The 22,168-nt window shown below is 33.3% G+C and overlaps 1 protein-coding gene across 3 annotated transcripts in view; it reads left to right on the top strand.

Moving 5' to 3' along the window:
* The window catches only part of LOC128245534 (neuroglobin-like), a 39,401-nt gene extending 18,104 nt beyond the window's left edge, over positions 1-21,297 (top strand). For all 3 annotated transcript variants that reach the window (XM_052963734.1, XM_052963733.1, XM_052963732.1), the window contains exons 2-3: positions 20,381-20,606; positions 21,011-21,297. In XM_052963734.1, coding sequence (XP_052819694.1) covers positions 20,382-20,606; positions 21,011-21,229 — 444 coding nt within the window. In that variant the 5' untranslated portion in view covers position 20,381 and the 3' untranslated portion in view covers positions 21,230-21,297. The remainder of the gene's footprint in view (positions 1-20,380; positions 20,607-21,010) is intronic.
* The last annotated feature ends 871 nt before the right edge of the window (positions 21,298-22,168 follow it).

Here is a 22,168-nt window from a genome sequence, read left to right as displayed (position 1 = left end):
TAATACGTGCAGTTTAAATGTTATCTAACGGGATTACATTTTTTCTATTAAATTGCTGCAACATAATATCGCTTTGTGAATAAGAGTTGTATTAAATATAGTCACTGATATGTTACGAAAATAATATTAGCTTCATCATTATGTATAATGTTCTTTACAACACACACTTATGGCATTTTTTTTTTAAAAGTGAAGTTCTCAATTACCATATAAACGCGTCAAAAATACCATAGGTGCAAATTTGCGCAGATGGCAAAAACGCAACATATCGTAATGAAAAGATGATATAACATTTTTATAATGTACCTCATACTGACATACAATACGTGTTCTACGCAGTTTAAATGAAGGTCAAAATCATTTGAATTAGAATATTGAAATATGATGAACGAGATATCGACATAGCTGTTACTTGTATCGTTTTTTTAAAAAAACAACAAATTATAACATTAACAGAATCACAAAACAGTTTCATCTCTTTTCCTATATTAAAAGTCAAGACAACCATTCAATGCCCCTACTTTAGCGCACTGAATTCTCCAAACTCAATTAGGACGCGATTTCAAATTGTCTCTTGTAGACAAAAATGGTCTCTTGCAGCCCTCTGCATCCTAATTATGGTTTAATACTGACAAGGCGACTCACTATCAAACAAGCTCAAGACGGGCTATTAAAAGTCAAGCAGGAGCTTGTTCAACCTCATTATGGCCAATATCTTCCATACAGTCACCACAGACAGACTGTTCTAAAGTCCACTGTTGTGTCCAATAAACCTTTTGTGCCAAACAAACAATAATGGGGCTCTATGAAGCTCTATTAAATGCCAAATTGACAATAGTTTTGTAACACTTGAGACCATTTAGTGTAAAAAATCAAGTCAATTCATTGCCATGTAAATCTAATTTGCTGCAATAAATTTTATCTACCGTTAAACATACCACTGTAGGGTTCTTCTATATTCAACTAAGCTAAAAAAATCACAAATGCGGCCACAGTTGAGACCATTATGAGTCAAGCAAACACCAAAGCAGCATAACAATCGGCATTCTTAACCACAGAAAGTCTTCTACACGAACCCTTCCAGGGTCTTACGATTCCGTTTGTGGCAACAGTCAAACATATGCATAGATAAACAAACTCCAGAGGGTTTTAACTTAAGCCAGTCCAGTTCTCTATGATCTTCATTATGACTACTAAAGAGCACATTCAGAGCCAAACAAACGCATGTGTAGCTCTAATTAAGCCTACTCAATGCTAAATTGACCACTTTTTGGCAACCATAATGCCCATTTAAAACCAAATAAGCTCATGTGTAGATGTCATAATATATTATCAGTGCCAAATACACCACATGTTGGTAACCCATGATTAGGCCTATTCACAGCCAAATAAATCCATGTGCTTCTCGCATTGTGCTTTATTAGTACCAAATACTACACATTTTGGCAATCATAAAGCCCATTCTTAGCCAACCAAACCCATGTGCCTCATTACGACAAGTACTCAATGCCATGTGGTGGCCATATTGGATTTGGCGGACATACTGGATATTTCCTGAGACAGGTCTTTACCGTAACCATAACAGGGTAGTTTACTGATATAAAGGAATTCTCAATTTACATTGATATTATGCCAAGTTGGGTACAATCAACTTTGTATTAGCATAATACAAGAAAATTATACAGAAAATCATTTTTGTGGCCTTTTCATACTTTTACCCTGAAATAGCCTTGACCTTGAGAAAGTGAATGAAACATGTTAATTTATGATACATTGGAAACACGAACTATGTACATTGTAATACACGTCTCCATTTATTTAAATGTCTGACAAATTTAGTGATCGAAAATACTCAATTGTGATGGTCATTTAAAAAATACTCCAGTTACTCAGTCAATGATCGTACCGGTGTCCCTAATTCGGTCTTCAACGTGCTTTGTTTGTTTAAAAAACTCTCTTATTGGTAAACAATATAATTGTGTAGGAGTTGTATCACTGTCAGAACTTTACTCATTGGCATCAGTGCTAATTGCAATTTAGGGACCTTTGTTGACAGTTTGTATACTCTCACAACAACTGTCAATTAAGTTGTTAGGGTCAATTGTATACATAGCAGAGATTAGAACAGAACATAGCAGAACAGAATGTTTATTTAACTTAAGCATATACATATCGTTATAAACACAGAATGAAAAAATAGCATGCATGTGATAAATAAGTAATGCATGTGATAAATAAGTAATGCATATGGATAATTTTGTAACTATAACAACAATACATATGATATACACAAAACTAACAGCAATATAATGTGAGAATGTCTTATATAATATATCATATATTTACGTCTCTTATCTTAAAACCCTTAATACAGAAAATAGCTAATTTTATCAACATAGTGTTTTTTTATCAGAATTTAGTAATGATATACATTTAATCATACTGGGATTTCTAACATAGTATCTAGGAATATAAGTCTGTCGGATATTACCATACATTGGGCAGACAAGAACAAAATGAAACTCGTCTTCTATATCGTTTAAATGGCACAGTGTGCATTTTCGATCTTGTCTAGGGATGTTGTTATGTCTACCTAGTTCAATATACAAATTATGCGAGGACAATATGAGTTTAGCTAAAACATTTCTATATTTTATATTATCCAGTAATACCATGTAGTTAGACAATTGGAACGTATTTTTAACTTCCTTATATAAATAGAATGATGAATGTGTCTCCATGGTAGCTCACCAACTAGTTATGTATACATCTCTTAATCTATTTCTAAACATGCGGACAAATGAATTTATATTAATCGACTCAGGGAATAACCACACATCCGCATAACCCGCTGACTGAAGTATACTTCTGACATTAGAGACCCAGTTTATAGTCTGTGGATTATCATCAAGATCCCTGTATTGCCCTGAGGATACAATTATCTTTTTTCTCTTTGTATAATTTAAGGAAATACTTAATAACGCGAATATGTCTCTAATTAGCGGATATCTGCCTAGCTTTCCATAAAGTGACAATGAATTTGTGGAGCGCTTGACATTAATAACCCACTTGCAAAATTTCCTTGTACTCTATCTATCACCTCTGGCTGAATATAGCCCCATACTTCTGAATTATAGTTAAGAATATACAAAAAAAAATGCATCAAACAAGTTGAAAATTATACCAATAGGACCCTGGTTACGTTTGATTAAAGCCTTCAGCGAGTTCATAGACCGCAATGCCTTGTCAACCAGTGTATTAGCCGCCTGCATGAAAGATCAACCATAGGAAATTACTACACCGAGATAGTTGAAGGAATTGACAGTTTCAACAGCTTGATCGTTGTACGTCCATATATCATTTCTAGCTAACCGACCACCTTTTCTAAACATCACAAGAGGCACAAGAAGATTAGAGGCACTGTACATTTTAAAACGTTACATCGTCTGTTGGTCGTCTGTAAATCGCGTATTTGGTGAATTTTAAATATTTTGTTTTCGAATACTCGGGAAGCGAAATAATGCTCGGGTTCTAGGGTACCCGATCCCATCACTAATATTTTGGCAATTCTTACAATTTCTACAACTGGACACACTTATTTATCACTGCTATAATTTCGTTGTAATTAAAGCATTTCATTAGCGTGCGATGTCTCTCTGGAATTATATTAGCGTTATATTCATTGATTAAACATTTGTATTAATAAAAAAGAAGTATATTTAATGTGTTTTCATTTTTATTGTACTTTAACTTGGTTTAAAAATAACCTCGTAAACATGTCGTTGATTCATTCTAAGAAATCGATATAATAGCATAAACATGTATTGATTGGTTTAACACGTTCGTGCTTGCACACAGAAACGGCATATAGTAGGAGTTAAAAGAAAATGCATAAACATTAAACATAATTATATGGAAAGCATATGTCTTTTCTAAATCAAAAATATGTTAAACATTGGCTAACTGCTAGTGGTTAGAATGTCCTCATTGTATGGATATCGTAGTCACCTTCGGTACCAACTAAGTATCATCTTCTAAAGATTAATTTACAATGAACAACTAATTACCGTAATTGTTAATCAAACAAGCTTAGCAATTTAATTCACCACACAAACTCAAGCACCACTTTTATTAAAATAGTATTCCAAATATATTTTGAAGTGCTTACATGCGTGCGTTTCGTTTTGATTAAATTGAATTCATTTTATTGTGAAAGAAGTTAAATAATGGTATATCAACATAATCATGAACTATAGTAATCGGAATTAATATACCTAAGGCTCTCAAAATCACTTGAATTAATAAAACATTGAGTGCAGTTAAAGTTCGTTCTTTACAACTTCTACAACTCGTTCTTTACTTAAGTTCAATAAGTAACATACAAAAACACCAAAGAAGGCGTATCAAAAGCTATGCCAAGACGAATAATGGTAATAACAATGTTGCTCCCTCACCCCATCCCCATGTAATAGTCTACGTCGTAAACATATTTATCAAATATTTCGCGAATACTGGAAATATATTAAAGATACACTCTTACTCCCATATTAGATTTACAACAATTAATGTTATTGTTTTAATATTCCCAAAAGGATGAATATAATGTCGAAAACAATGGTTCTTATGACGGAAACCAAGTTTAATTAGAAAGAAATGCGCATAAAACATGGTTTTTCTACCTTATGAGACAATTTAGTAGACCACAGTTAAATTTTTAGCATTCACCAATCACTTAATATTTTTGCGCTTTCTGCTTTCAAATACACGGTTATAATCTTGTTATCAGTAATCAATACTTCCATAAATGCATTATTTAGTAAGTAGTTAAACGTTTATCAGTCAAAATTGATGTTTTTCATACAAGTGATTGAATTGATTTTGAATAAGAGCGTCACTTTAAAGTTCTGGCAAACATCAAATGCTTTAAATTTTGCCGATTAGAATAAATATTCATGATCAATTCAGAATAAATGCAGGTTTATACCATTTCTGTCAGTGAAACAAGCATCTCGTTTAAACAGTTCTTTCTTTGGTATTCATATTGCTATATGCAACGTATGCAAATAATAGGCATTTCGAAAATGTGAATGAATAGTCTGATGACATGAAGCGTACCTTTCCGATACAATCACAAAATAAGAGAACGTATACTATACCACATAATCCACTTACATCTGTAAAACAAGCACGTCATCTTAACAATTATTTTAATGCTATTAATATTGCTTTATGCGAGAAACATTCCTTAAAGACATCAATGTATTGTTATTTTAATAGAATTCAGTATCACAGTGCACTCTTTCATCAAATCACAAAATAAATTGCCTTCATCTAGGCATTAAAGGGACTAGACACCAGATGATCCCCATATCGGGAAATGCAGTATTTCCTCAAAATAAGCCCAGAGTTTTCAATACAAACTAGTATGAGACCGATAATACATCATTTTACATGATTAAATAAAATAATATTTTGTTGCTGTCTCAGCTGAGACATAGCGAATAATGGATTCCCAGTTTATAGTGTGTATATTTAGCATGTGATCGTCATGTACTTGGAAGACAAACCCAGTAAATTACGAATTGAAAAAATATGTAAAATCATCAAAAAATTCATGCGTCGTAAGCGATGTGATACATCAGTCTGTAATGTTCAATTGCACACAACTACATCAATTTTATGTACGATTTTATCAATTTTCTTGCAATGGTATCATCTGGTGTCTAGTCACATTAACTGTTTTGATTTATGGTATTGGCCTATGCGAGCGTTTAGGATAAAGCTATATTCTATAATAAAACACTTGGAGTTGTTTCTCATGAGAAATGAATAACCGTTACACACACCACAAACATTGTAAATAAAGAAATTATATATTGAATAGTTAATACATATCCATTTCCATGGCTGTATTGCACTTCTGAGTGTTGAGGGATTGATATATTATCGTTATTTGTCGAATTGAATTGAAAAACGATTTTAGAACAGCGAGAAAAAACAGAAACGGGTTGAAATATTTCCATACTTAAAAGTCTAGTATTAAATCATCAGTTCTTTTGAACTTATGTAATGAATTAATGTTCTAGTTAAAAGTTAATAAATGTCTGTCGGTCTCTAAAACAATATCAAACTTCCATAGAAAGTTTAGTTTTTGTTTAAAACGTCAATGAATTAAATTTGTCTTCATCAAAGTCATCATCAACTCAGATTCCATGGGCTGTACATGTGAAAAAATGTTGCATTTAGATCACACCGTCTCAAAGAGATTTTGTCAAAGACGCTCGGCGTTTTCTTAAAATTCACCTTGCCAACGTGGGCTTTTCGAATTTTATATGGTCAGTGTTGAAATACAGATTTTTTGTTTGCTTGTACGTTTTGTTTGGTGATTTTATATGTTTTCTTATTTTTGAGCAGAATCCATATGCTGCCGCTGGTCTTCGTTGTAAGTTCAATATTCAAATATGCTTGGTAAATTGTGCATTTTTCTTTATCTTGATCATGTTTGCAATCGCAGTTTTACAAACTAACAACTGACGACTTGACGTGTACAAGAACGTAGCGTGTACTGTTACCGAAACGTTATGACCACATATTCGATACGGACATTCTTTCGGAACTTTGTAGCAAAATTTGCGTTGAATACATCACAACAGAAATCAACATAAAAACGTCATACAAATGAATTATATTATACGACAGGACGGCATCAACACAAACACGTCAAATATATTAATATTATATTCGACATAACGAAAACTTACACAAATTAACGTATCGTATTATGATAAAAAACTAACTTAAAGATGCACTCTTACTCCCACATATGTTTCACCATATTTAATACAATTGTTTTATTTAACCAAAAGGATTAATAAATATCGAAAACAATGTTTTTTTTGAAGGATACTGTGTTTAATTTGAAAGAAAGTTGCAACAAACACGATATTTCTACCTTATGAGACAATAGTAGATCGCAGAAAATCTTTTAGCATTCACCAATCATTTAATATTTTTACTTTTACAGCTATTAGATACACGGTAACAAACTTGTTATCAGTAATAAATAATTTCCATAAATGCATTAATTAGTAAGTAGTTAAAGGTTTATCACTCTAAATTTATGTTTTTATACATGTGTATGTATTGATTTTGAGTGTCACTTTAATAATATTAATTAAATTAGTTTATCTTTCAACACATTCTTTTCCGATTCATCGATATATTTACTTTGCTTAACACCCTATAACACAGTAAAGCAGTATGTACGATCTGGTTCTCTCCAGCATATGTTAATTTAATTAAAACTTTCGTAATTCTTTAGTGCATTACTTCTAAGTATTAAAAGGTTTGGTTATTCAACAATAGTCTGTACATTATTTAGCGGAGGAATATTTGGGCAGTCGAGAAATCCATATTAGACATTACTGGATTATTCAAGCAGGGAACGGGTTCAATTATATAGTTCAATAGCACCGTATGCGTTATATATATTGTATACGTCGTTCCCAATACCGAAACATACTGCCTTATATATACAGGCTCGTACACTACAATACTTTACTTCAAACGTGACTGGGAAATTAGAATAATTTCTATACGAAGTTCTGCAAATGTGTCTCATAACGGCATGTAAACTTACCGTGTGCCCAAATCTGTCTGGTATCTTGCACGTGATCAGTTGGCGAGCACCGTTGACCCAGATACCTCGGCAACAACCCGTGTCGCTGTGTATGTACTTATTTTGACATCACGCCGCGTTATCTATACAAAGATTTAACCGTCTAGTCTAGTAAAGGGGTTGAACGTACATTTCGGAATCGGAAGGTCGCAGCATCAAATCCCAGTCGCGGGTACCAATAGCACTATTGCCTGACGCACAGCTTTATATAAGGATTGTACTGAGAAAATGGTTTGATTTGGAAAGTAGTTACCTCATTACTACCTGATGTCCATTATGCTATTAAAAAACACAATTTTAGTCATGATGACGCCACGGCAGTTATACAGTGAAAACAACAGGGACGAGCAGAGGAGTATAACATCACGCATACTCCCTGTCTAGAGGCACGAGACAAGGGTCCAAACGATACTAAACGAGAGAAAGACACGCTTAAGGACCACAAACACACCACACACTGAACCACTGCAGTAGTAAAGAAGACCTTCATAAACTCCAACCAATAAACAAATTGTACAAAAGCATTCATCCACTTATGATTATCATCGTATTTGAATGTGATCTAAGAAGAGGCGTTGAGTCTCCCATTGGGGAATTTGTATCAGAACAAACAAGGGTGTTGCATACAGTTTGGCCGGTCTCCACTGAACCAGAATTGACCCGATTTCTTCTCTTATCTTGGTCGGGCAACGTTTCAAATGTCATTCAACGCTAATACACAACCACGTCTTCAGTGGTAATGTACTATTTGACAACGTATTCAAGTATTGGGATAGATTTTCCCTAAAAATGGTTTATTTTCAAACACTGCCCGGGGGTGATTGGGCAAACATTGGATCCCGAGATGGAACAATACTCTCCTGCTTAATTTCTCGTCAGGTGTATCGTTTTCAATATCTTTTAAAATTCCAGAATCTGGCTCAGTTGAATGACTTTGCTTATCAGTGTTTAGACATTTTTGTTCAATGTAAATGAATTAGGTTAATTGATATATGAAATAACTTGTTTGTGTATGAATATATTTTAGTAATGACGCAATTATATCGCCTTATTTGCTTTATTATAATTAATAAACATTTAAGAGCCTGGCCATTAGTAATTGTACTTTAGTTCCAATGAAAAGAAATCTTTATTTAGATTTACAATTGGAAAATAACATATATATTATATATGTTATTTTCAGCAGATTGTATTGCCATTAATATCTCCTGTCTTTCAACCTTTTAAAAGGGATGCAATCAATAATAGCAAACACCAGATCTATCATGTATTATTTTCAAGGTAGATTCATTCTTGTTTATCGGCATCAACCACTATTATTACCATTATTAGGCTCATATTAACATATCATGCCATTGAAATCGAGCAGCATGTATTCTTTTAAAAATCTGCTAAAGCTTACATATTCTTTTTCATTTTTAAGTAATAATAATCTAAACATCACGTTAGCATGATTATTATTTTAATGTACATTTCCCCATTCCGTTTCGTATGCATACTAAGTAAGTTAAAGAATAACAATAATCCTACTTCCTGACTGGCTAATCATTCGTGATAAAGCAGCTGATTCTAACATATTTGATAAAAACTATTTGTTGATTTGCATGAAATAATCTTGAAGATTGTTAAGAATATGACATAAATCATACTTCAGAAAAAGTTATTAAGATGATTATTCAATATGTTGTTTTTTGACGTGATTTGGGACACAACGTCCACCCCGCTCGTAGTCTTCAACAACATAAACTTACAAGCACAACCATTTATTCAATTTTGCAAACGCCGAACGAAATCTGAGAGTAAAAAACAAAGGGTCAGTCAAAATGCTTCAAACATAAGTTTCAAAATACCAGAGAAAGAGTTATTTTCCTATATTTGTTAATGTTGCAAAACATCTGATGTTTTTCTTGCGTTCTCCAGACCATAGCACAACAACGATAGGCAAACACAAACACCTTTATATTTAATGAAATCCACAATACAATAGACATATATTCGTAGCGTGCGTTTAAAGTTATATCTCTCCCATCAATTGCTTTCAAATGAAGCAATAATGAAGTGTAGCTTTAAAAATCGTATCTTCAAGTGTTTTGATAAACACATTGTCTATCTTAGACATTATTTCTTCTTTTAGAAACATAGTAAAGTGAACTCATGTAATCCTTTATTTATGAATTTTAAAGACAAGTGCATTGCTGTTTACTGTGAGTCGACATTTGTGCAGCGGTAATTTATAACGCATTTCCGTAATGTAGCACATAGTCATATAGTGAAAAAATTGTGCACATTGGGTTAAAATCTTGAATTTGGTATACATGCAGAAAATGTGAATATGATTCAAAAAAGCTCAGGACCCACTCTGGATTCATCCAATATGGCCGCCAAAATCCAAGATGGCCGCCATTACCCTAATTGTGTTAATATATTACTGTGGTACTGTGGTACTATGTACTGCGATCGGAATAAAGGCATTGTTTAGTGATTTACAATACCTTTTAAGATATTTAAGGTGAACCGTTTAAAATTCATAACAATATTCCCCGAGAAAGGTTTTTTGTTGCCATGGCAACCATGATTTCCTTAAAAAAGATTAATTTACCGATTTTAAGAGAAAAGATAACTTTATTATGCTTTTAACAAAATCATGATTGAAAATTAACATTTATTGAATATGTTGCAGTAGTGCTGCTTATATGAACTTAATTTCGTGAAAAGAAGACCAAGACATCCAAGATGGCGTTCAAGATGGCCGCCATAAGCATCTTATTGAGCATTGTTTTATCACAAAAATGAGTGTATGTTTAAAGAAAAGGGTTTAATGTTTCAATGTATATTGGTCATGTCCATTATGTTTCTTAAATTAACATTCCGCACTGACTACCTCAAAATCAAGGTCAAGGCCATATCAAGGTCAAAGTACAAAAAATCTACAAAATTTGAATTTCTGTATAACTTTCTAATAATTTATACTAATGAAAATTAATTTGTACCCAATATATATAGCCGTAATTGTACATTTAATATTCCTTTACATCAAATTACTATTTATCCATTTATTGCAAACAAATCCAATATTGCCATCATAAGGGATTGAGTACTAGGCCTAATTATAGCACTGCAAAAAAGGTTTGGTTGGCCCTGCATGGCCTTTATGATTACCAAAATGTGTAGCACACAGGTTTATTTGCCTCTGGCTTGGCATAATGGTCGTCAAAATGTGGTTTGTCCAACACTGGATAGGTTTAATAAGAGCTGCACGTTTGTTTGTTTGGCTTTGAAATGGCTTTCTTGTTGCCAGAAATGTGGTCTTTTTTCCTCTGAATAGGCTTAATAAGAGCAGCACATGAGTTTCTGGCAATAAAAGGGCTAAATGATTGCGAATATGTGGAACTAAGTACTAAGGATGCTTATTAATATCTGCACATAAGCTGGTTTATATTTAAACTGGCTTTATGTTGCCAAAATATGGACAATTAAGCACTGCACAGGCTTAAATAGAGCTAGTTTTGTTTGGCACTTAATTGGGTTCATGATTCCCAAAATGATGTTCTATCTTAATCATAATTAGAGCTCCACATGAGTGTTTGGGGCTCTGATAAAGCTTTATGGTTGCCAAACTGTATATGCATAATGAGAGGTGCACCTATGTTTGTTTGGCTCTGAATTTGGTTAAAGGTTGCCAAGATGTCGTTTATTTAGAACTTGGCAGGCTTAATAGAAGAGATACCAATGGGTAATGGTTGTTAAAATGTGGTTAAGCTGGCACTGATAAGGCTTAAATTGAGCTGCATATGCGTTTGTTAAGCTCTTAATTAATGGGTTTCATAGATGCCAAAGTGTGGCCTGTTTGGCACTGAGTCGGCTTTGTTAGAATTGCACATGAGTTTGTTTGACTCTGAATGTGCTGTATTGTTGCTAATATGTGGTTTATTTGCGGCACTTAGTATAATTCATTATAGCTGAATAGTGGTTTGTTGGACTCTAAAATTGCTGTATGGTTACCAAACTGTGTTATTTGACACTGTTTAGGTTTATTTAGAGCTGTGCACAAGTGTGATTTTTTAATTAAACATGAAGTTTATGGTTACCTAAACATGGATTTTTGGCCACCGAGTGGTCTTATTTAGAAATGCACATGTGCACATATTCAGCTGCATAAGAGCTACACATAAGTTATTTTGGCTCTAAGTTGGCTCCATGGTTGCCAAAAAGTATGGTCTTGTTGGCACTAAGTATGCTTAATTAGAACTGCACATGAGTTTTGCTCTGCATGGGCTTCATAGCTACCATATGTCATATGATTGGTACTGATCAGGTTTTAACAGAGCTTTTTATTTTGGTTTTAGTTCGCTTTATGGTAATAAAGAGGTCTATCTGGCATAGAGCTGCTCATGTGGGGATTTTATCTCTGTTTAGGCTGTCGTGATACCAAGTAGGCTTTATCAGAAAAGCACATGTGTTTACTTGTTCTGAAATGAGATTACAGTTGACAAAAAGAAGTTATTTGGCACTGATAACGGTTCAGTAGAGTTGGCAATGGGTTTGATTCGCTCAGAATCAGGTTGGTAAAATGTGATTTATTTGGCACTGGATATACACCTTAGTGAATGGTCTTCTTTGTTGCCTAAATGTGGTCCATTTGGTACTAAGGAGGCTGAATATATGATTTCTTTACACTTAAATGGTCTGAAATATACCAAAATAATGTTGTATTGTGAAATTGAAAGAGCGTCATCGAGCCATCGTATTGTATTAGTTGCAATATGGACTGTCAAAAGGTTCTTTGGACACACAGTGTACATGATAGGAGTAAGTCCTGAGCTCAAATATGGTTTGAGGTACTCAGTGGACTAATAGAAACACATTTTGGCTTTCTAAATACTGATCAGACATAGGCATAAATATTCTTGTTTTTTTATTATTACATTATGTTGAAAAAGCACTGGATAAACTTGAAAATTGATACGTCCTGCTGGTGGATTAGCTTATTTGAAACTCAAAAAAATATTTGTTTATGTAGCTTGTTAAGCAGTGTATGGGCTAATTTAGGGACACTTTATTGTTAACTTGACCTGTGTGTTAGAAGAAGAGGAAAACACAATTCATTTTGATTATTTTTATTTTTTTTTGATAATGTTTGACACTCAAAAGATTTTGACCTTAAGTTATTGAAATGCTTAATATTGTATGTCAAATTGAAGTACATTATAAAACTGCCATCAGTTCACATTTATAGTGCATCGAAACAGTGTTACATCATAACCTCAGAAAAAGCTCTTTTATGGAGCGAGATTAACTTCGATAGCATTTATTTAGAGAAGTTCTAGTTGCTTGCAGCTTGCATAGTAATATAAAAAAAACGTCGAAAGGTAACTGGTGATGAACAAAAATAGATAATTTTATACATTGCCAATTTCTACAGACCCTTGTGTGAGCAAACAAAACTTAATTTACCCACAATGACATTAATAGACAGAACATTTTGAGTTTTCTTTTGCTTTTTTTTTGGTGTGGCAATGACCTTGACCTGGACATTGAATAGGTCAGTTATTTAGGTCATTTTATTTTGATACCAGCTTAATTATCCAGACGCTTAGATAAATAACAAGTTGTAACCACCCTTGGTATGTTCTAATGCTATGAAAAGTTGGCTTATCCAAATGATATGAAAATATTGCCAAAAATATGACTATGAAAAGTATATATATATATGGAAAAATTTAATGCTTTGGTTTTTTCATATTCAGACCTTGAAACGATCAATACGTTGGCCTTAAAGTGGTCAATGCAGTATGATTATTTAGGGTACATAATGAAAGAAGTAGTAACCATTTGAATGTTAACTATGTCGAATAAAAGAAAATAACCATATTCATACATTATGATTTAACTAATATTGACATTTTATGGCGGCCATTTTGAATGCCATCTTGGATTTCTCAGCTCGCGCCATGCTTTAAATATATCTGTTATCACTTGCATACACTACAACCGAACATTTTTGTGTATACAATTGCTTGTCCAATGCACTTTAAAAGATAAATTATTGATCCGACTGTCACTCTATCATTTCTAGTCATTTTAAATGATAATTATTAGCATGAGATTAAAAAGCTTTTTGTTGCTATGGAATAGTTTTAGAATTATTTTCAACAACATATACTTCACAGAATGTTGAAAACATAAACATATAACTTGCACATATTTACAAACTGTTTTCACAGAAGATTTAAAGAACTTCAAGAAGTTTAAAGGTTTGGATAGATAAAAAAATACACTGGATGGCATATTTAAATTTTAGGGAAAAATGGTTGCCATGGCAACAAAAGCCAATTCTGTATAGCGAATAGGTATGTTTTATAAGTTTTTTTCCGTAAGATTTAATGAAAAAGTAATACTACGTAAATTATGCATTTACTGAGGTCATGTCACAATTTATTTTCTAATACAATTCCTCTTTACAATATTAAGTGTCATGGCGGCCATCTTGGATTTTGGTAGCCATCTTGGAAGAAATTGAGATGGGTCCTGAGCTTTTTTTAATCTGAACATACATATGTATCATTTGACAAAGTTTAATACTTTTAACCCAAAGTGCACAATTTTGTGAAATATTGTCACGCTATGACTGGACTACATGGAAGTGTTATTGCGATAACGCCTAATGTAGGATAAAGTGTTGTTGGAATTGCTTTCATCATCACCTTCTTTAGCACTTACGCAAAATCAACCAAAGGAATATCCATCATATGGACATCTATTAACGATATTTTCTTAATCAAAGTCGTTCAAGCCTTATCGCCTTGCTGAACGCATTGTTGGCTGGACTGAAAGTGGGTTTTCCCCATATGGCACTATTGGTAGCGTTGAAAATATTCTCTGCGTCTGTTGGTCATAACCATGAATACGTTCCATGGTCTCCTAAATTACCTTATATATAATATTAATGATGGAACAGCCCAGTATTCTGATATTTAAATGTCGTCAGTTTCAATGTCAATGAGATTTACAACGTAACGTGAACAAAATAAAACAAAACAAAACCCATAGCAATTTGTCATGAAAATGTCAGTGTCTTCTCCTCAGAAACTGCTGGCCTATTCTTTTATTTCACTACAATAAGGGGGGGGGGGGTAAGTAAAATATGGCTTCCATGTCGCTTGGCTTCTCTTTTTCGATTATTGCGTTAATTAATATACAAAAAATGGGCCAACTTTAATACTTTTTTCCAGAGAACATTACTCATAACATTTTTTAGTACGATATGGCAACCAAGAAACATTTGACATTTTCATTACATGCCTAGAAGGATGCCTATGGGACTTCATATAGATTTCTGATCAAGTGTGGAAAAAAATATTTCAGAAAATCGTACTGTTGGTGACCTTGGACTAAAGCTTTTTGAAGCCATCTAGATAAGTTTAAGACATGCCTGCATGGGGCGGATCAATCTTAAATATATAATAATTAAAATAAGGATTTTGAGTATTTGCTTGTGAAAAACTACATGCTCTACTTCAAATGGAACTCGCACAACGATTTTTAGCATCCCCTTGTAATGTTGAACATATTTGTCGTTACAATTTGTGTACCAAAGTATGGGAGATTTCTACATACTCTATGTAATCATAGAATATACCACTGATTGGACCATCGTGTAAGCTTCGTGTGTTACTACATATTGTCTAGTTGTTAGCATCACGGAAATATTGCCTTTGGCATTAAGGAAAAGATCCTTTTGAAAGATTGAGTTTTGTTTTTGCTAAAAGCAAATTATATTAACACATTGCTTCCAGAAAAGATCATTAGTTTTGTCTCAATTTATCTCATCAATTTTTTTTTATTTTTAGTGTTTGTGTACTTGATGTATTTGGGTGTATGTACAGAGCGAATTCAACTAGTGGTCCGATAAGGGTATAAGTCATATTAGATTATTGAAGCAAAGTGCACAAACAAAACCCCGGTTCTTAAACGTGGGCAAATGTACAGCACTGTCACACGCGACCCCCATTAAAGTACCTGCTTGAATACGATTATTATTTTTATAAGTGGTGCGGAGGTGGAATCCAACCCCTGGATTGACCATTAAGTGTTATAGACCATGAATCCGTATATCAACCGACTAGACCGACTTTTTTGCTGTAACCGATATATTGTGAAGCATAAACATAACGGCCTCTTTATTTTCAGTGTTTGAGAATAACTTATCACAGTTTTCAATTATATTGAGTAAATCAATACAAATAAACGCCTATGTCCAGACCGATAAATGGTTACAAAAGAACGAGAAACACAAGGAAACCTGACGAGAGGTTGCTGGAATTCAATCAAGACGAACATAAAATAAACCCAATCAAATATTGAACCAAACTGCAGATCACAATATTGTTTCGTACTTTCAGGATATTTCAGAGTCGCCTAGAGAAACATTTGGATCGTTGACCAGTCACGAGTCACCGTCCTTAACCATACGTGTCCGCTCCAATAAATAAATAAGTACGGACGATGTTATAATTACAATCCTTGGGCTATGGATCGATCCAATTATTCAAAGTTCTAAATTAGCATAAACCTATTATCCCCGGTCTAATTCGAGGTTGCAAAAATAAGCTGTTGCTAAATAGTTTTCCCTGAACTACGTATAAAACGAAGTAGGTATGGGGAAAATGAAATAAATAGAAGAACTACGTTTTGTTCAACTGGGCAAATATTGTTTAGCATTTGTTCAGTTGTTCATCTAGAATGATTTAACGATGGGTATGGTTGAGGTTGGGATGAGTTAAACCGATAAGCATTAAACACCACAAGTTTAGCAATTCTTATAGCTTCCGTCCAAAGATGTTGCTTTGTTTACCCTTCTACTAAAGTATTTATTATAATCAAATTATTTGCAAAAACATAAACCATTTAATTATGCTATGCATGTTTATTTTCCCTTTAACGAAGCATTGTTTTTCATCCCTCGGTTTTTATAATAGTAATCTATATAGTGATCGAAATCACATCTAAAAAAATCTGTTGAATATTTATCAAAGTGTGTTATTGACTATAATACAGACCATAACGGCTGATTAACCGTTTAACTAAACATAATTTAATAGCAGTAGACTTAGTTTGTGTAAGAAAGATAAAATCGAATAAATATTTTTTGCTATTCAGATTGCCAATTTGCATTCTTTGTCTCAGATGTTTTGGAAATTGGACATGCTGAATTAACTGTTCATGTAAAAAAATATAATGGAGAATGAATGAAAACGTCAGGCTCAATATTGATTTAATATCGTTTGAGGCAGATACTCTTCATTTGTTTGTTTTTGTGTTGCTTCTTTGCTCGTTCACTTATTTCATGGCCTATAACTTTTATTCTTTATAACATAACCACATCATGTATTAGTCTGTAGGAATGATTTTGCATTTTCAATATTCGTTTCGAATAGTTCTATACTTAACTTTAGATGTGCGTCAGTAACGTCATTTCATCGCGATATATATGTTTTCATGTCGTTCGAGAGATTATTGAAGACGTGATTTGCGCTCTGGAAGAGCTCTCAGTTCAACAGTTGATGTATAGGGCCCAAGATATGAATTTCCGTTCCCTGAGTGGCCTTTGTCTCTGTTTGCTTGATTTGTTTTTAATACAAATTTTCAGGAACAGTTGAGAATAAATCCCCGAACAAAAATTAACGACTATCAAAAGGAACAGCAGTAATTCTGCGCGTTATGCCTAGCGGTTCATGCATTTTGAACGTGTTTCCCAATTAAAAATACAAGGGCAATATTAAAGATGTCAATGTAACAATAATAAAATATTGACATGGATACAAATTAACAACACACGGACGCCATTAAAACAACAACTTGTATATCATTGATAATCATTCAACCTAACGGGTGAAACAATCCTTTTGAACATTCAGAAAATGCAATTTTAACACTATGTTAGTGTACAACTCCCATGAGTACCAAATAGGGATGTCGATTTATAACCAAAGAAAACTACGCTAAGAGAATCCCTACATATTCGCATTAATTGCTTTGGTTCACGGTATTGGTTTTTGCAAGCCATACAAAGCAAAAGCAATATTCTATTATAAAACCTTTGGAAATGTGTCTCAGAAGACATGAATAAGCCTTGCTAAGCGAACATTAAAAAAAGAACTGTATAATGAATAGTAATAATACATCTATTTCAAAGCCTGTATTGTATTATGCACAGAACGGAATTGATATTTGATTATTTTTTCTCGAATTGAATTAAAAGGAAGATTTGAATAAGGTGATGAAGGATTAATTTCAATATTCGATGGACTAATGTTACAGTAATATGTTTTTCAAAGGATGTGTTAAAATAATGTTTAGAATATCAATTCATAGTAAACGACTTTAGGTTGCTCAAATTCTCCAAACGCAAAAAGATTATGCTCACGTTAAAATGCCAATGAGTTCATCTTGGTTGATGGGGGACGTTTAATCAAAGACTTGGTATCAAAAACCGGATACAATGGGTTGTGCATGTGAAAAAATGTTATATATTAAATCTCGAGAACAACTCATGGAGAAGTGCGCTCCGAGGATCACACCCTCTCAAAAAGTTATTGTCAAAGACACTTGGCAAATACTCAAACTGAACATTGCAAACGTGGGGGTAAAGACATTTGTTGGGTCAGTATTTAGTGTCTGTATTTTTGAATTAGTAGTCTGGTAATTTTTTATAAATATTCAAGGTGTTTCTTATTTTTTAAACGTCTTATTTTGTGTTTAACGTGTTTACCACTGCCGTTTAACAAGTTATCGTCGAGCAACTAACACGTACATGCTGGTAAAGTTGATCGCTATCAAAATGTTTCGATCCGAAATTTGTTTTGGAAACTAGTAGAATTCTTCGCAAGATAAGGGCAATTTATTATCATAGTTACTAAACGAAAGGCCTACAAAATGTCTATTTATGCTTTACTCGGTGTAGGACATAACGTTCTTCCTCCACAACTATTTTCTTTACATATCCATAATAACACCAATCTGCCACTAATTTTTAGAACTCAATTGAAACTACAAAGACAATTTCTGACCATATATTCGATCTCTTATCAAACACTTGCAATTCGAAGATTTGCGACTGTGCTGCCTTCTTTATAGTTAGATAAAAACAATTCAGTATCATAGTTGCCAAATTGGCTGTCTTTCAAATTGTCCTTTATGCTGTAATAGTTCTCTATTAATGTAATTAAATTTTCCCACACTGATAACTTGTTTCCCTGCTTAATGCATTTTTGTTTAATTTTCCCACTATGATAACTTGTTTCCCTGCTTAATGCATTTTTGTTTAATTTTCCCACAATGGTAACTTGTTTCCCTTCTTAATGCATACGAAAACTTCAAACATATTATAAGAGGGAGAAGCTTAGCAACCACGTATGAAATTTAACGTTGGCCTTGTTGAAAGGCGCAATGTAATCTCTTTGCAGTGATGCATAACATAATCATTTCATACGTTTATAGTAATGTTAATATTTAATATTGTATATAATATATAGCTGGAACATTTTTTGTGTATGTATACACATAATGCAATTGTATTACTTTGATTGTTAAAATGTCAAACAAGTCTGGGGCCGTATTCATCAAGCAACCTTAACTTATTTCTTTTCTTCTTTGATTATTTCTGAAAAATTGTAACAGTCAAAGTTTTGAATTTTTAAATACTGGGCTTGTCCCAGTAATGTAAATTGTAGCCTTAAACAAACAGAAAATGTCAATGAAAACGTAAACGTAAGTTTCTTGTAGTATGACTACTATTCTGTAACTGAAGTGTACCGATTTTGTACTTGTACATGGTTATATTACAAAACCTGTCAGAGAATTGTTTCAGCGCCCTTCAGACCATAAAACAACACCGACATGACACCACCCTCACAATAGACAGAAATTCGTGCATTTGAGCTCATTTCTTTACGAAAAATTGTGTTCAACTCAGACAATTCAGAAGTGCATCTATTGTTCCTGATAGTTGTTTCTATAAACTGTGCATTTTTATCATAAACACATTGTCCATCCTTTCTATTTTATCTCGTTCTTATAGCATGTTATTGAATAATAATGGGTATCAGAGATCAAGTGCATTGCTGTTTATTATAAGCCGTCATTTGTGTAATTCATCTTTTTGCATTTCTGATATACCAAATAATAACATTTTAATCTTAAAAAGTTAACATTAGACTAATTTAGGATATTGTGTTTGGCTGGGAAAGTTTTTTGATACCATTTTTATGTGTTCATCTATGAACGTTCCAGCTATATAATCACTTGATTAAGAACTTGCTACCGGAGGAAAGAAGTATTGGAAGCTTTGAAAATAATCTCCTATGAAACATTGTTTCAATATAAGTAGTTTTGTTATTTGCCGCTGTTGTTTTTCTATTGTAAAAGCTGAATATTAATTTGACACAACTGTTATTATAGCTGACGACTATTATGAAGACATCAGATAACGGCCACCTTTATTGCCATTCAACAACTTGATTCTGAATACATTTAATCAATCGATAAAAAACACCTATGTCCAGACCGATAAATATTTACATACAGCCGAGAAACTGAAGAAAAACTGTCGAGACAAAGCAAAAAAAGTTCAATTTATTATAAAAGTATTGCTTTCAAGTATTGATTAAACCCTTACAGTGCGTGATTACATTGTACTTTCAGGATGTTTGAGAGTCGTCCAGAGCTAATACAAATATTTGGAGCTTTTGACGGTCAGGAGTTACCGTTATTACAACATTCAGGGTTACTACACGATCACGCATCACGTGTCATGGCAACAGTGGATGCTGTTGTAACTCAACTTGAAGACAGGCATACACTTGCAGTGACTCTAAGGGATGTAGGCCATATTCATCGGAAATACAATGTGCCTAATGACCTCATTCCGGTAGGAACGATATTTTGCATGAGTGGTGTTTCCAAACTAGGATAAAACATTTATGGAAGTGAAATCAATATTTTTCCTTTTAAAGTCAAACCCCTTTCCTTGCTTGCCCTTAACTAACGAGGTGTCAATTTTTATGCTTTAAAGCAAATGCATGCATACATATCTGAAAGTGTACATGGGTAAACGATTTTTATATGTTTCCGTAAACAAGGCGACGTGGAAACGTTCCAATATTTGTGTTTTCATAACGAGACTACAATTTCAATACCAGGAACGCAAATTTTCACTTGTGTCATCCGGAAAAAGTATTTCTGTTTACTATTAGAAACTCGCTTTTGTTAAATATCGATGATAATACACACTAAATGTATAGAAATTAACTTCCGTTTCCCTTTATTTTGTAGACAATACTTCCGCATTTCCTCGTGGCAATCAAGCCTCAAATTGATGCCACGTGGTCAGATGAAGTCAGTGAATCGTGGACGGCGCTGTTTGACATTCTCATATATTACATGACAGAAGGAGAGCTGACTCAGCGCGCGCCAAAAAACTCTGGACACAGTGTTTGTCAGAACGCGGATAAGCATGAGCACAATGGCAATGGAAGTCGACATAAATCATAGCAAGTGCTAACATTAGATTCTGTCGATACATTTGTATATTGTCATTCCATGTTGATCTAAAAGAAATTTCTGTGGAGTGTAATTGATCACATATTGAAATATATTTTACATTTTCTGCTTTTCATTAGAATTATTAATTTATCTTAAACGCACTTGTACACTTATGGCATTCAGGGAATTTCAGTGACGCTTATTCACATCCAACAATGCTAGTCTTTCGAAAGAACATTGACAACTTTGAATGCTTTTTTGAAAATGGTATACCTCTTAAGACAGCGTTAGCAGACTTTAAAATAGTTGAAGTCATCCAAACTGTGAATCACATCGATTATGTTGTATATATTAATTGTTTTCAATTAATCTTTTTAAAAACGTTTTAAAACACACTTAATACCAAGACGTAATAACCTTTTAAAGGGCATACTACTTTAAGTAAAAAAGTAAGATGTGCAAGCATTTCAGAATGCCAATCGAGCCATCTCAATCAGCCCTGACTATTATGATATTAACAATGAAAAACTTGAAATGCATTGGATATAGCCAGGCACACGATATCCGTGTTACATTTCTGAACAGTGTTTCAATTGATAGTTGCTTCTCAAAATCATTTGAACAATGTTAACTACAAAGACCCAACTAGAGGCCCCGTGGCCTAAGATAAAACCACGACCAGGTTTAAGTTACGATAATAAATGTTTATCTCATATCAGGAATACAAACCCACTACAAGACAACCAACATTTCACAAATATAAAATAATATCCAAATTGAAAAATGTTTTGGTAACTGCCTTGACACGGTCCAGTCTAAAATGCTCGATACTTCTTGAGTTAAGTAGCTTATTTCCACTTGCCGAAACTCAAACCTAAATTTGATTTTAACAAATGAAAAATGGTTAATTGTGAGTATAAAAGATAAAAGTGCTATTTAAAGCTGAAA

This window comes from Mya arenaria, chromosome 9, assembly GCF_026914265.1.
Source record: "Mya arenaria isolate MELC-2E11 chromosome 9, ASM2691426v1".
Taxonomy (NCBI): domain Eukaryota; kingdom Metazoa; phylum Mollusca; class Bivalvia; order Myida; family Myidae; genus Mya; species Mya arenaria.
Note: the sequence above shows the minus strand (reverse complement) of the source record. Positions and strands in the feature narration are given on the sequence as shown.